The following is a 16,143-nucleotide window of genomic DNA, read 5'->3' on the forward strand; positions in this document are numbered from 1 at the left end:
TACTAGCCAAGAGGTTCTAAAAAGAATCAATCATCTTGGTGATCTTGTGCTCTCACCCTAAAAAGAGCTGGCACTCAGGACTCCCAGTGAGGTAGAAGTCCTATCATCTAGCTGAAGTAGCCTCTGTGTTCAGAAGACATTAATGAATGCATTAAAGCCATTGTCCTTGTAAATATTCTAAGGAAGATCCTACCACGACGTTACCCAGCTAGTAGTGAGATGACTGAAAGGGCAATTGGAGCCATTGGTTTAAATTCTGCTCCAATTTATGATCACATCCTACATTATTAGAAGAAATTTTGGTTCACTGCAGATGGGGACACTGATTCTTGAAGGAAACCTTTTTGAAGACAAAGCTGGTTCCTTTTTTTTGGTCAAAGGTATTGGTGACGTAGATGATTTGCTTTTGTCTGGCAGTAGTCCTCTATTCATAAGGCTTTTTTTGGTAGTACTTTCCATCTGGCATCCAGGCATAGTGCAATAACTTTTGAAGGAGAACTTTATTTCCTCTGAGCTCACAGGTCCCATCTTTGGTAAAGGAACACTTCTGAGCTGTTCTTCCCATGTCCCTCCAAATAAAGGCCTTTTTCCCTCTTGCTCCAGATGATAGTCCTTACTTTCTCTATGTGATGCTGCAGGAAATGGCAGCTGTGATGTTGACTGTGATATAGTCAGGAGCGTGCAAGGATGTGTTGAAAACCATCAGCGTGTTTTATGTGAACCATCAAAGAGTTAACAAATGATAATGACTTTTCAAGCCAGTTTCTCAGAGACAAATCAGTGCCCTGTAAAAGTCAGGTTCTGTGCTCTAGTAATCAACCAACAATGGTAAGATTTCTAAGTGTCCTAGTATGCCCATAACATTATTTTTTTTATTCTTTTTGTTCAGTGTTTATCTGTGTCTAAGAAAAATGCACTCTTGATATTAAAAAAGATGTAATGGTAGTTAAGACAGATGGCACCCAATCATTTCAGGCTTTTAAACTAAGGAAATAACATGCTTGCAATACACATAGCTAAGTTAACTATTATTAAAATAATTTGTTTTGAATTTCTAATCCCTCTGAAATATAATAGCTAAAGTATCTTGCGATGAACGTCTAGCAGATTGCATTTAGTAATTAATAGATTGATATACAGTATGTGCTTTTTAGCAGGCTGCCATCTGTTCCTTCTCCTCACTGGGGACAACACTTATCCAGTAATTGTCACACAGTCAGGGTGGTATAAACAGACACAGTTTAGAACCTCGAATATTTTTTATTTTAATTTGTAATAATGCTACTGATTTGTTTTAATGTATTTTAATATGACTGCAGAAACTTGATGGTGATTAACACCCTGCATAGGAGGTAACGTCATGTCTTTTAGCATATTTCTATAATGGTGTGCAACTTGGAAAGATTTAAGTGCCAATACCAGTGACCTGGCTTGTCACTGACTATCACTCGAGCTTCAAATATTTCTGTTTATTTCAGTTGAGATCCTACTTCTTGTAGGTAAAAATAACACTGAGCTAAAACTTGCAAGAATTACTTCTTGCAAGATTTCACCAAAGGTTCAGCAAGGCAGAGGCAAAAGGCCTGCATGTTCAGACATTCTGTTGGTGAAAACTTATTGTAGGCAGGGTTTTCGGGGAGGCTGAAGCTTGCTCAGAAAGATGCTGGAGCCGGAGGCATGGAAGGACAGATTCCTCTTGCCTCTTGTGCAGGATGCAGTTAGCAAATGAGGGCAGGTTCATCTCATGCAGCCTGAACAAGGCCTGCAGAACAGCATTCAGAGTGTTCGTGAAACTGTGGGACGCACCTCCCTTGTCGTCTGGTGAGTTTTTTGTCATTTCCATTTTCCACCATCATCCACTCATGCATAATTTCCCTGGTGGTTCCCTGAAGTTGTTTTGTTTTTCTTTGGAGGAAAAGGAGTTAGCTGCATTTGAAGCAAGGCAGTGGAATGAATGGGTATTCAGAACCAAAGGGTCCTGCAGTGTAAAAGCTGATCCAGCTCTCGCAGCATGCCAGCTTTCCCCACCATTATCCATGGTGCCGTATGCATGGAAGCAAAGTGGGAGTTACAGTTGTCAGATGGGTAAAATACTTCACATGTAAAAAAGTGTAGTGTCGTGGTAGGGAGTCTTAGAGTGCACGTGCTCAAGCCCTTTGCTTAAAAGTGCACACACTATCATCATTGTAACCACTGGGCAAACATATCATCTTGGCCGGGTTGTGATTAGGGTATCAAACTTTGAGCTTCCCTCCTCCAGGCACCTCAGTCACAAATAGACCAGGCATCCTTGTGTTAAACCTGTAATGCCCCTTCTTGCAAAATCAAAGTTTAAAGGCTGGTATCTTCACTGGAGCATGCTTGCAGCTGCGGTGTACAGTCTGTTCTGCACAGGGGAAGTATCTTTCAGCCAGGTGTAGATCACTGGCTATGCCAAGCCAGGCTTTGCTTCTAAGCCAGCCGGGTAGCTGGATAAAAGAACAGAACCTTCCACACTGGTAAATATTGTTTTTTCGTCTGATCCACCCATTTTAACTGTGTCATTAAAGTTGCCCCAAATATTATTGGGAGAGTGGATAAGTAACTAAACTGTTCAGTGAACTGCAACCCATAACGTGTGCTGCTGTGGACTGTGGTATTTAGAGGGGAATTTCCAGGTTGGCTGTACGGAGGCAATCAAAGCCTGATCACTGTGGGGTCTTTCTGGGTGCAGAAGGCAGTTTGCTGTGGCCTTCCTATTTCTGTAAAATCTTCTAGAGATTAGTTGTTCCCATGAGATACAGCAAAAATCACTATAGTCCCGAAATAGATAGGAATTGGTTTTCAGAGGGGCTTTCCCGACAGGAGAATGTTTATTCCATCCGTTCATGGCTACTGAGTAGTTGCAGCTCTCCACAAACTCCCCCCACTTCACTGTGAACAGTGATAAACACAGATGTATAGCAGAGCCCCCTTTCCAGGCCATGCCTTGAAGCAGACCAAACTCCACCTTGACACAGACCGATGCTTTTGCTTAAAGCTTGATTGAAAGCCCTCAGCGGAAACCCAGACATATTATCATTGTAGGAACACACAAATGAGTTGCTGAGGGAAGCAATTTACTGCTGGCCAATTCCTCTATAGAGCTACTGCCGTCCATTTGCAGGCTGCTACCCTGCAGCTCCTAAGATATAGCTGGTCATCTTCTGCAAAGGAGAAGTGTTAGGGAGCAGCGCAGCTCAGAGAGACAGCTGGGAGTCATGGATCCCATCCTTGTGCCTCATTTCTTTTGAAGGACAGAGCATTAACGGGGTGCTGCCCTGAAACATGAAAAGAAGCTGAAAGGAGAGGGGAAATGAGTTTTTGCTCAACATGAAATTAAGATGTCAAAGAAAAATTAATCAAGATACCAACAGAAGTGAGGAGAAGAAATTCCGTAATCATCTATACATCAATATTAGAAGCCTGCATAATAAACAAGAGGAGCCTGAATTGCTCATTTGGGAGCATATTTTGACCTAATTGATATTACTGAAACCTGCAGGGAAGATCTGATTGATTGGAATATTAAAATTAATGGCTATAACCTATTTAGGAGCAATCAAATGTGGGGGAGAAAGGAGAAGGGAGGGGTGATCTGTCAAGGGATGCATTGCCTATTTGGAGACATTTGCAGCAGAGAAACTTAGGCTTTGAAATATTAATGGGTTAACTTATTTTAACAGCACATAAGTGGGGTACTGAAAGTGTCTGCTACTAATTCAGGCTGAAAAACAGTATTCGCCTAATCTGTATTGGTGGGAAAAGCTCTATTTTCTTGAAGGACTCCAGTCTAAATTATATGCAGTGTCTCATGCTACTAGTACTAAAACATCACGCAGCTAGTAATGAAAGAAGCTTCTAAAACTTACAGATGACTGTCACCTAATTTTGTAATGTTCCATGAATGCACATTCATCTGTGTTACACCTCATTGACAGGTGTAAATTATTAGTACCTGAGGTACAGGTGTTCTTGATTTGCACATATTTTTCTGTACTTTATTTTGTTTGCATATAATAATTCTATATACATGAGGTCCAGCAAGTTCTGATCAAGAAAAAAAGGCCACATTTTTTCTAAAACAAACCTAATTTAAAAAAGCAGAGAAAGCAATTTTAGGAGTGGTGGTGGAGAAGAGAGAGAGAAGTTTACACTGAGTAGTATATAGAAACAATGAAAGAGTAATTGTGGAGTACTGTTTCTGAAAATGAAAAGGTGCTGGGGCATTCACAGGGAGTAAAACTAACGTTCAGGAGGAATGGCAGGCATGTGCACACATGTGTATGTACATGTTGCTTTTTTTGCTCCATTACAAAATTGAATTGCTAATAGTGCAGTGAAAGTGCTCTGTAAAGCATTCTGGTTGTATTTGTAGTCAAGTCAGATAGTATATATAGGATATGATAAAATATTTTCCATGCTAGCAGTACCACAGAAGGATATTAAGCACCAAATGTTGAAGACAAGGGTTTTGTAACCAGCAGAAAGCTTTAAAAGTGGGTGATGAAGAAACGCCTGGGCTGACAATGATATTTTTGTCTCTCTTTCTTTAGTAGGACAGTAAGAAATAATGTACAAATATTTTGAGAGAAAATAAATGTGATGATCGGGGGGGTCTACAGCCTCTCACTCTGGCATCCATCAGAAGCAAAACAGTGGAATAGAAGGCAGAAGAATCAGCTGAGGACAGAACTAAAGGAGGGGAAAATACTTAATGCCAGTCATCGCAGGTTCATGAAAAACCTTTACTGAGAAATTTCCCTTTTGAAAAAAAACTTATTTTTCCAAGAAAGGTGTTTTTACAACATGTAAGCATATAATCTCAAAACCATAACCTTTCTCAAAGGCAATCTCTCATTCAAGCCTAAATAACCAGAGGGCACAACATCCACCCAGCGCACTTCTGATGTGCAAAACCACTGCCAATCAATGGACTGTTAAACTTTAAGGAATCATTACAAAAATGAGTGTTTCTAGGGACTGTTCCTGGCCTTGTGACCCCTTCCACTGGTGACCTGAGTGCAAATCAGCTGGTACTGATTTGCTCTGGATGACAGAGGACAGGTCACTGAGCTAACAGTATGCACAAGCAGGCAGGATTTTAATGTCTGAGAACAGTTATATGTAGAGAGTCCAAGATCCAGGCAATTTTTCTTTGATGTCAGCCTCTCTTCCCACAGACTGCTGACCTTGAAAAGGACTCATTGGGGAATAAGGTGAATAATAATAATGGTCAGTTCAGAAAAATGATCAAAAATTAATATGATTGTATAGATGTTTTAACTGAAGAATATCATAGATCGTACTTGGCTTTGATGACAACTCTTCTGGAGCAGTCTGTCCAGAATCTCTCTCATACCCATAACTCCAGAAGGGTGTTATCATGCTGGGAAAGGGTGTTGAGGGTTATAAGAACAGCAAAAGAAGTGGAAATACAATGAACAAAAGTCATAAGCTGAGCCTTTTGTTTAACTTATTCAAACTGTAGGGGATCATTTATTGATATAGAAAAGTGAAATCCGACACTAAAGGACACTTTAGGGTGCCACACACAGGCATAGGAATGTGGTAGCTAGAAAGAAGAAAAAATCAAGTAAGATGTACATTTGTAAAGATAAAAGGAAATTACTTCTACTGCAACTTAATAAGAGTGGTGATAGAATTTCTACAGCAGGAATTTTGTAATGACGTGTGATACATATTAATCTTTGAAAAATGCATACAATACTTTAGACAAAAGTTAATTTGAGAGTCTCACCTGCACTATTTTCCCTATAAGTGCAGTCCCACAGGCAGGAGGGAGAAATTTCCTTCAGTCAAGGTCCAGGAAAATTGGGAAGGACTGTTGTGGATTTGTTTATCCTATTTACATGTAAAGAATATAAATGTAGCTGTTTAATTGGTGGTGTTTGATTTGCTGTTGCTACAGCACATAAAGCTGCTATGAGTAAAGGAATCACTTCGATCTCTGTCCATCCAACAGCCTTGTACAGTCAGCCGTACACCACCACGATACTGCAGTGCATTAATTGGTTCTCAACTTCTTCTGCAGATTTCTGTGGTTCTTTCCCTTCTTTTCAACTATCTAGCTCTCCTTCTTTCCTTCATCACCATGTTAAAATCAAAAATAGGAGTGACTAATGGTAATGAAACAGTAAGAGTACAGTTTCTTTCTTTTTCACTTGGTGAAGAGTTTTGATGTCCATGTTAACATGGTGCAGATTGGTGCAGATGTTTTTAGGATCAGAATATTTGAGACATTAATTTCACTTTTTAGGGTATATAGCATTTCTACCAGTTTCTTGTTAAAACAACTTTTTTTCTTTTAGTCCTGTACAACTAAACAGAGTAATCGGGGAAAAAATACCACAGCATATATGAGATAAGAACATAATCTAATCCCATCATTGGGAATCAAAAAGGGGAGAAAATGCAAGCAGTAACCTTGCATAAGGATATCTGTAATTAAAGGCTGTCAAAGAAAACAGCATTCAAATCCCCACTACCTGATATTCAAGGACATTAAAAGGCACAGGCTTTATACATTACCAGTGCCAATTAAAAGTAAATGTGACTAGAACACATGTCAGTGCTGGTTGTGTATCTAGTGGGGCGAGAATAAATAGCAATCACTGAAATAAGAATAAAGGAAGAGTCAATCAATGAAACATTAGTGTTTTCAGGGAGGCTTTCTTGTCACTGGTACAGTTCTACCAACCTCCAATTGTCTGATTTTGAGAAAGGGAGCGATATCAAAGTTAATAGCTTCAGAATATGATAACTTCATGTTGACAATACACCTGAAGGCAAATGGATTTAGGTAAGTAAAATAGGAGCTTAATATGAAAGTCACGCTTTCTGTTAACAATAGCTTATTTTTTTCAGAGTATGAAGGATCTGGGACAGAAGTTCAGAGAAAACATTCAAAATGTGGAGTTTGCAAATATAGGGCTGAGTGTGATGAAGATGCAGAAAATGTTGGGTAAGTACTAAGTTTTATTTAACATATCAAACAAAATCACTGAACAAAAAGGGATTTTTTTTTTAAAGTACATGATATCTACTTGACTATGTTTGTTCTTACTAACTGAAGCTTTAATACTGTCCTATAATGTGTTTGATATGTGTCTGTAAAGAACAAACCATCTGCAGTTGTGAGGTAATGGGAGAAAATAACAGAGAGGTGTATTAGAGAATCTTTGTTGAATATTTTTCAAAGAAAGGACGTTGATTTATTTTACCCTAGCAACAACAACAAAAAAAACCCACCAAAACCAAAGAGGAATGCAAAATAAATACTGATAATTCATGCCTGATTTTTTTTTTTTTTTACTCTATGTTCTGCTTGTTCATAAAGTATTACAGGCAGTTGTTTCCATCAGTGCAAAGCTTGAACCTAAACACTAAGTTGAACTGGTGACCTGAGCCAGTCACTTCTTCCAACCTCATTGTGCTGCTTGACCTCTTAGATGCACCTAGGGGAAAACTGATGAAAAATATCAATTGCTTGTCAGAGCTCAAAACGAAAGATCAAGAAACAAGAAGATTTTAAAGACAATCCATAATGCAGAGGCAGATGCACCCAATTTCCCTACTCAAGGTACTTGATGGATAGAGTATACTCTGGCTGTCCAGGCGCTGTGTGGCTGTCAGAAGGGGCAAGACGTTATGGAGGAAAGGGCTCCTTTAAACAGCCCCACAAGGCATTACAGTTTGTTAGGAGGTAAAAGAAGTCCCATCTAATTGATGGGGCTTTGTTTTCCCACAGCTATTGTCCTGGCAGCGGCCACTGGTATGGAAGAAGCCTAACTGGGGTCTGGGCTGACGGCCGGTGCTGGGGTCGCAGCTGCAGAGGCAGTGTGTGAAGGTGTTTGAGAGATGTGTAAATAGTATGTTTTTGTGTACATGGACAGAAGGCATCTCAGAATAACAGTGCCCGAACATCGCTAATCGGGGGAGCATCACTTTCTCCTTTCTTCCAACTGGAATCCATTTCTTGTTGAAATATGTCTTAATTGCATAAGATTTTATTACAAGATATCGGCATGAGGACATCTCAGGCGGTAAAGCAGCTTAACACTAATATTCAAAATATGTATTCAAGATTAAATCATAGTGTACAAGGGAAGCCAAAATGGTAATAGTACTCATGAATGCTAGCATGATACTTCACATTTCATAAAATGTCATATTACAGAAGTAGGCTTGCTCTTTCCTGGAGAGACAAATGAGCTGTAGCTGGTTTTTATAATACTAATAATTTTCTGCAATATAGCCTTGGTCTGTTTCATTTATGACTGGCAAGATGGGTATAGATTTGTTTGTTATATGCACTGAGATGCGCTTTTGGCTTTGGAAAATAAATCCTGAAGCATTCAACTTCAGTAAAAGCTTGCCTATTTGTTCTATACTTGTAGAGTTGGCATCCCTGTGGCTGTGTAGTATCTATAAGAGAGCGGGAGAAAGCTGATGAGAGTGGAAGATTTATTCTCTACTCACATAAAATGGAGCCATGCTCCCTCTTCTTGGCAATAGGAGGAGAGTGCTCTTTTGCCTCTAAGATTTCTTTAATTAGTCCTCATTAAAAAACATGTGGAAACAAAAAAATGTATGTGGAAAATACTAAAAAGTTACAAAATGTGCCCATGAGGGTTGGTTGCAATCTATCGGTTCATTTTTTCCATTTTGTCAGTTTTCCAACCTAAATAATTTAAATATTTTCCCCAGTACTTTTGACCGCTATAATAGGCTTTAGTGATATTTGCTGACTGTTTAGACTTAGATTAAGTCAGGCTCTGTTAACACAGATTGTCTTCACAAGGTTAATTTTGAAAACGCTCATGGAAAGTCACAGACACGCTTAAGTAGGAGTTGGCTTCTTTTTTTCCTAAAATCAAAACAGTTATTCATCTGGCAGACACAAGATGGGATTGAAATCTGGGAAACTTTAGTATAGCACCCTTTAAGAAAGCTTTTTACACCTTATTTTTACTCCCTTTCCTGTTGGGTTTTAACGTATTTTTTAACCTCTTAAAATTATATCATGATATATAAAATCATTGGCGGCACAAGTACCTTTTCATGTTCATATTATTATTTAATTCATTTTTGTGCCATATTATAACCACTATCACCCCTCGTTCTAGCAAATCACGCAGATACCCTAATTTCATAACAATATTCTATCCTGATTTTCTTTTTAACTTTTTTGTACAGTGGGATAATGTCTACTGAACCACAAACAAAAAGTACATTTAGTTGTGTTTAAGCAGACAAGTAGACCTTGCTTGCACTCTGTGATGTTAGAACACTTAATAAAGTGATCCACATGATTACAGAAGGCATTTCAAGAAGATTTTGTTTCATGACAGTAACTGAGTTAACTATTTCCTAATGTTCAGTAGGTAATCTCAAGCCATATTAATAAAATAACGTCTGATACAAAGAGTAGATATACAATTATGCATTTTTTTATCCTCTTTTCCAAGCCATGCAATCTGAGACCTTACAAATATCAAGTTCTTCTGCTCTGAGTGCTGTTGAGAAGCAAAACAATATCTGTATTCCTGTTTAAAGAATTATGAATAAAATTGTTAGTGAATTGGTGGAAGGGTAGATATCCATGCTACAAAGTGTTGAGTGGTTTGAGGTAAATGAGTGGTCATTAATGAGAAATCTCAGGACCTGCTAACAGGCCAGCTGCAACAGCCTGGAGTGCAGATAGGCATATTTTCTCTTGATAAGGGAAAGATCCTGATAAAGACAGTTTTATTCCATATAGACTGTGATTTGTCTTTTGGGACTGGACAGATGTGGGATACCTATGAGAAAAATGATGGCAACTCACAGCTTCAGTGAAAACTGTAGGATGATTCTTGCAACAAAGAAGCAGGAGCAAGACCACTTGGCACTTCTTGATTTTTAGAGTTGGACTTGCTGATCTCTAAGCAAGTCCTTTCTTGGAGGTGCACAGCGATAGCGTGAGGGGCATTGGGCACGTGTCAGAGCATGGTGAATTCTAATTTCACATAATGGAAAACGTTTCCACCATAAGGGTGGTTGGACACTGGAACATGGTGTCTGGTGAGCCAACGGAATTTCTGTCCATGGAGATGGTCTGAACTTGATCAGAGCAGCCCTGGGCCAGCTTTGAGCAGGGGCTTGGACTAGGTGACCTCTATACATCCCTTCAAGCCTCAATTATTCTGTGATTCTGTGTAGTTACCAAAGCTTGGTGGTTTTTAAAAGCAAATTTAATCAGGTTCAGTTGTACACAGTTAAGATGCACTCCATATTACAAGTTAGTGATGTTAAATTTTTGTTGATCTTAAATTGTCTTTTTCCCTTTGAAAAGGTTACAAATTTTTAGTTTTCATGCTTGGCTTTAAAGCGTTATGGCTGTCTCTCATCAAAGTTGTTACATATGCTTTTATTACACAAGATCATACAAAGTTTGAAGAATTCAGGCTTTGCACAGAGTTTTAGATTTGTATCTTCATTTTGTTTGATTTCTCTGAAACATTTGTCTAAACCAGAAGTGGTTATAAAACATAGTAAATTGAATGCAAAGATATAAACAACTTTATAATTTCTACTGCCTCTTGATTTTTAGCTGGACTGAGACAAAGAAATAAAGTCTGAGGAGATGGTTGTCAGAAACAGAATGTCATACTTAGAGAATTAATATTCGACTGTTTGCAAATCAGTACGTTATTTCTTTATATAAATGGAAAAGCAATCAAGTTGAGGAAACATCACAGAAATATATTTCTCTATATATTTTTTGTTTCTCATACAACTTACAAGTACTTTAAAGAGTTGTTAGCTTATGGGCAGGCTTTTCAAAAGCATAGAAAATCACTTGAGGATACGCTAGTCTGAAGGTGCATAAATGCATACTGTGCTGTATCGTCCATACAGTGGTTTTCTGTAGGTCTGTGGTAACAGAATGCAGAACACAGGTTTCACGTGGATCGGGCAATGATTTATTTTCTCCTTTAGCAACAAAACTGAAACATAGGTTGTGTACGTCATGGGAAAAGCTGCTGCCTGAGACTGATCAGTCAGCACCTCCCTGCCTACCCTGCCCATCACAATGTCTCTCTGGTCAGAACCTTTCTCCGCTGTGTCGAAAAGGCAATATATTATGTATAATGGTGCAAAACATGTGGTAGGGGAGTGAAAAAGTACATGAGAGCTTGATAAACTTAAGCTTTTGTGCGGGAAACTGGCCAGAAACCTAAAGATGTAGGTAGTGTGGAGCTGGTTGTGTGCTTTCCTTTGGAATTTTGAATTGGAAATGCAGTTGAGTTGAGAATAGGAGATGAAAGTGGCAACACAAAGCTTGAGGCCACCTCAAGCTGGTGGGGGAAAGTCCTGTAGAGCACCAATCCAAACACATAGGGTTTACTGTTGATGTACTCTGGGGTATCCAGACTGCAGTTTTTTCTTAGCATACCCTGGACTTTTCAGTTCTACTGTTTGTTCGTGTGACAAACAGATCAGCCCATCAGTACACTACAGTCAGCAGACAGTATACCAATAATATTGAAATGCTTAAAATAATACAGTATGAATGCAAAACAAATGAAAACAGATGTGGCTGTAAAATACTTTTCATCAGTGTAGCACTTAACTCTTCAAAGAAAGCAGTGTATATAAATATTTGTAATACTATTGTGGCTATTAAAGATTCCAAGTGAATGTTAAATAATGTTCAGTGTGATTTTTCTAAAGCTTCTAAGCAACATGATGCCTCAGTTTACTGCATACGATTGAAAATTAAGTTATTATTTACTGTCTTTTGAGAGCTGAACAACTTTTTTTGATTTATTTTTTTGCAATAGCCGCTTGTGGTACTGGCAAATAAATTGGTAGAATAGATTTACGTGTGGATTTGGGTGTTCTTGACGTTGTGATTAGTAAGGTGGGCTCTTAAGTATATATATTTCTTCATAAGACTTCAGTTTTCAGATGGTCCTGATTTCCATATGTTTTCAAAGCTTCTTACTATTACCTGGTCATTTTTTTCCATAAGTTTCTTCTTACACATACCAAAATTCATGCTCAGAGCAAGGAAGAACATTTTAATACCTATATGTTAAAGATAAAGACTATATACATCAGATTAATAGTAAATATAAGTAATATATACTTATACTATTTTAACATTTTAAATATATTGAATCAATTGAAGAATAGGCGTTTCATCTTACATTTTTTCTTCAAATGTGAAGTATGTTTCCAACATAAAAAGTAGTACTGCTTATGAGGAATAATATCCTCTGCTCTTGCACTGTTTTGTGAGGTGTGTTTCCTTCCTCTTGCATGCCTAGCCAGCATGTGCCAAAGCACTACTAGATACCCAAGTAAAACAGCATGCCAACATCTAGTAAGTGTTGGAAGGAATATTGCTTTAAAAGGCATTTTAAAGTATGTTGTGACTTCAGGAAAATAATATCCAGAATAAAACCATGAACTGTAGAATAATTTGGGTTGGATGGGATCTCTAGAGGGTTGTCTGGTCCAGGCTCACTCCCTGCACTGCAGCCAGGGATAGTTCATTCAGGTGGCTCAAGGGCTTCACCAGGAGAGGCCTGGCCATCTCCCCAAAGGGAGAGTTGGCATCTGGGCATCTGTTCAAGGGCTGAGCTGCTCTCACTTTGAGCAATAATTTCCTTGTGTTCAGTCAGAATTTCTCTCACCGTAACTTGTAACTGTTGTCTTTTGCCCCTCTACTGTGGACCTCTGAGAAGAGCCTCCCTCTGCCTTTTCAATAACCCCTCTTAGGCTGTTGGTGACAGCAGTCAGTAACCTCCTTAGCCTCCTCTTCTCTAGGCTGAACAAGCCCAGTACCCCCAACCATTCCTTACAAAGCACACACTCTACCCTCTACCTGTCACAGTGGCTTGCTACTGACCCTCTCCAGTTTCTCAAAGTATTTGCTGTTACTGGGAGAGTCCTAAAGCTGGACAGAGTGCTCCAGATGGGACTTCATAAGTGCTGAGTGGAGGAGAGCAGTCATCTCCCTTGCTCTGCTAGCAACACTCCTGTGATGCAGCCTCCCAGCCTGCTGCTCCCCTGACCCCAGGTCCTTTTCTGCAGAGCTGCTTCCCCATCGGTCCACCCCCAATCTGTCCTGTGGCTTTCTCTTCATCTTCAGACTTCGGGGGGTTCCTCCACCTTGCCAAGGCCCCATTGAAGTGATCATCTTGTCCTCCATACCATGCTCAGCAACAACCTTCCTTTCCTTCTGTCCCTAAATGGCTGTAATAAACATAATTTTTCTTCCTTTTTTTTTTTTGTTTTGGGGTGGGGTTTTTTGATCTTTGATAAAGAAATCATTAGCTTAAAAGTAGCCTCACTGTAAAAGTTCAGATGTGTCATTTTCTCACTTTTACATATATTTTGCTTTTTAACAGAGGAAATATGGAAATTAAATTCTTAGCACATTCGGTCTTTTTTTAATAAGTGCACTATGCTTTTAAAGATCTGTTTTTACTCATAATGTAGATTTTCAAGAAAGATTGACAACTGATCCTCACGTAGACCTTTTGAGATTAATATTTTATGAGATTTTCTTGAAAAGTAAATGTGTCTTGGCAACATATAGATTCCACTGGTCTATAATTTATATAGTGTCTGTTTTCACAGTGGCCAAACCAGAAATTCAGAAGTCCAAGTATTAAGACTTAGAAATACCAATATGGAAATTTTAAAATCCCAGTCTCTGTCTTGTCTGTCTAATTTGTCTTCCAGGGAAAGATTTAGTCTGTTTGAGATACAACATGCTAATTTATACTTGCCTCTTTTGACCACTTTTTCACTCATTTACCATAGCCACCTTTTTTTTTGTTTTTGTTGTGGTTTTTTTTGTTGTTGTTTTTTTTTACCTTTATAGGGTATATCATATGGAGATACTCTTAAGAAAGGGTATCCTAATTCTGTGTAAATTTCTCAGGGAAAAAAAGGAGAGTTTACCACCTTTGGAAGAAGGGGCAGGCAATTCTGGATGTCTATAAGGATGTCACAAGGTTATGCAAAGCAAAGATTAGAGAGGTAGAAGCCCAGCTAGAACTCAGGCTGCCTACTGCCTAAAAGATAACAAAAAATGTTTTTGAAAATATGTTAGAAACAAAAGGAAGGCCAAAGATAACCTTCATCCTTCATTGGATGCGGTGAGGGACATTGCCACAAAGGCTGAGGTATGTAATACTTTAATTACCTCAGCCTTTAACAGCAAGACCAGCTTCCCTCTGGGTACTCAGCCCCCTGAGCTGGAAGGCAGGGATGAGGGGGAACAGAATGAAGTCCCCACAGTCCAGGAGAAATGGTTACTGACCTGCTGATCCACTCAGACGTGCACAAGTCGATGGGGCCAGATGGGATCCACCTGAGGGTACTGAGGGAGCTGGTCAGGGAGCTCTCCACGCTGCTCTCCATCATTTACCAATGAGGCTCTGCAGAGGGATCTGGACAGGCTGGACCGATGGGCCAAGGCCAGTTGTGTGAGGTTCAACAAGGAGAAGTGCCGGGTCCTCCAGCTGGGTCACAACAACCCCACACAGTGCTATGGGCTTGGGGAAGGGTGGCTGGAAAGCTGCCTGGTGGGAAAGGACCTGGGGGTGGGGGTGGACAGCTGGCTGAACACGAGCCAGCAGTGTGCCCAGGGGGCCAAGAAGGCCAATAGCATCCTGGCTTGTATCCCCCACAGTGTGGCCAGCAGGACAAGGGCAGTGATTGTCCTCCTGTGCTGGGCACTGGTGAGGCCCCACCTCAAATCCCGTGTTCAGTTCTGGGCCCCTCACTGCAAGAGAGACATGGAGGTGCCGGAGCGTGTCCAGAGAAGGGCAGCGAAGCTGGTGAAGGGTCTGGAGCACAAGTCTCATGAGGAGCGGCTGGGGGAACTGGGGTTGTTCAGCCTGGAGAGGAGGAGACTCAGAGGGGACCTTATTGCTCCCAACAGCTACTGAGAGTAGGTTCTAGGCAGGTGGGTCTCTTCTCCCAGATAACAAGCAACAGGACAAAAGGAAATGGCCAAAAATTATGCCAGGGGAGGTTTAGATTGGATATTAGGAAGGATTTCTTTATGGAAAGGGTTGTCAAGCATTGGTACAGGCTGCCCAGGGAGGTGGTGGAATCACCATCCCTGGAGGTATTTAAAAAACCTGTAGATGCGGTGCTTAAGAACATGATTTAGTGATGGACTTGGCAGTCCTGCGTTAACAGCTGGACTTGATGATCTTAAAGGTCTTTTCCAACCTAAATGATTCTATGATTCTGTGAAATGCAATTCACAGCTTTCTGGTCCAGCAGAAAAAACCCTAAGTATCTGTGTGTAAAACAAAACACAGAGACACAAACAATACAGGAAATCTACCCAAACAAGGGATTTAGGATTGTGTCATGGGATTACTGAATTTTGTAAAACTGGGCTGAGGAAATCCTGATACAAAAGGAATAGTATAATGGTCTTTTCATTATACTAACTATTAAGAAATTGAATAGATCCTAGACAGATAATAACCCAGGCCCGTTATTTTAATGTATATTTTTAACAGTCTTTGTAGCAGTGAGTGCCAAGTCTTTGAAAGTTTCTGTTATTCGAGGGTGGAGGGAGGGTTAGGTTGCTCTTGTGAGAACAAGCATCAGTTGACCACATAAGCTGATAGAAGCTCACTGCAGGTAAGGACTAAATTTCTACAGTGGTTAGAAAGAACCATGCCATGAAACCAAGAGAGTGAAGGGAGAGCTGGAAAGTAGCTGAAACTTACGGTGTTTAAAGGGTGTTCTGCATTGCTGGGCAGAAGTAAAGGCAGAGAGGATGTTCAAGTAGGGCACAGAGAAGCTTGTAGAACTGAAATCTACTTTTCTTGTGCTATAAAGGGATTTTTTAAAAGATGCCAAAAAAACTAATGAAGATTCAGCTCTAGTCGCATAGGTAGGAAAGTCACTTTGAAATCCAGCTTTTCTTAGTTCAGGTTTCATCTGGGAAGAATTGCACACAAGGGAAGAAACATCAAATGGAAGGTAATCCTTCATTTGACATGGTTATCTTCTTAGCTGCAATTGCAACACCTCTGCTATTTCAATTCATCAAATTTATTCCGTCAAGCGTACCCT

General features: G+C 39.8%; 1 protein-coding gene across 2 annotated transcripts in view; it reads left to right on the plus strand.

Moving 5' to 3' along the window:
• TMEFF1 (transmembrane protein with EGF like and two follistatin like domains 1) overlaps positions 1 to 16,143 on the plus strand; it is a 130,004-nt gene that overhangs the window by 91,515 nt on the left and 22,346 nt on the right. For both annotated transcript variants that reach the window (XM_040588617.1, XM_040588618.1), the window contains exon 5: positions 6,907 to 7,003. In XM_040588617.1, the coding sequence (XP_040444551.1) occupies positions 6,907 to 7,003 (97 nt within the window). The remainder of the gene's footprint in view (positions 1 to 6,906; positions 7,004 to 16,143) is intronic.

This window comes from Falco naumanni, chromosome 3 (genome assembly GCF_017639655.2).
Source record: "Falco naumanni isolate bFalNau1 chromosome 3, bFalNau1.pat, whole genome shotgun sequence".
Lineage (NCBI taxonomy): Eukaryota > Metazoa > Chordata > Aves > Falconiformes > Falconidae > Falco > Falco naumanni.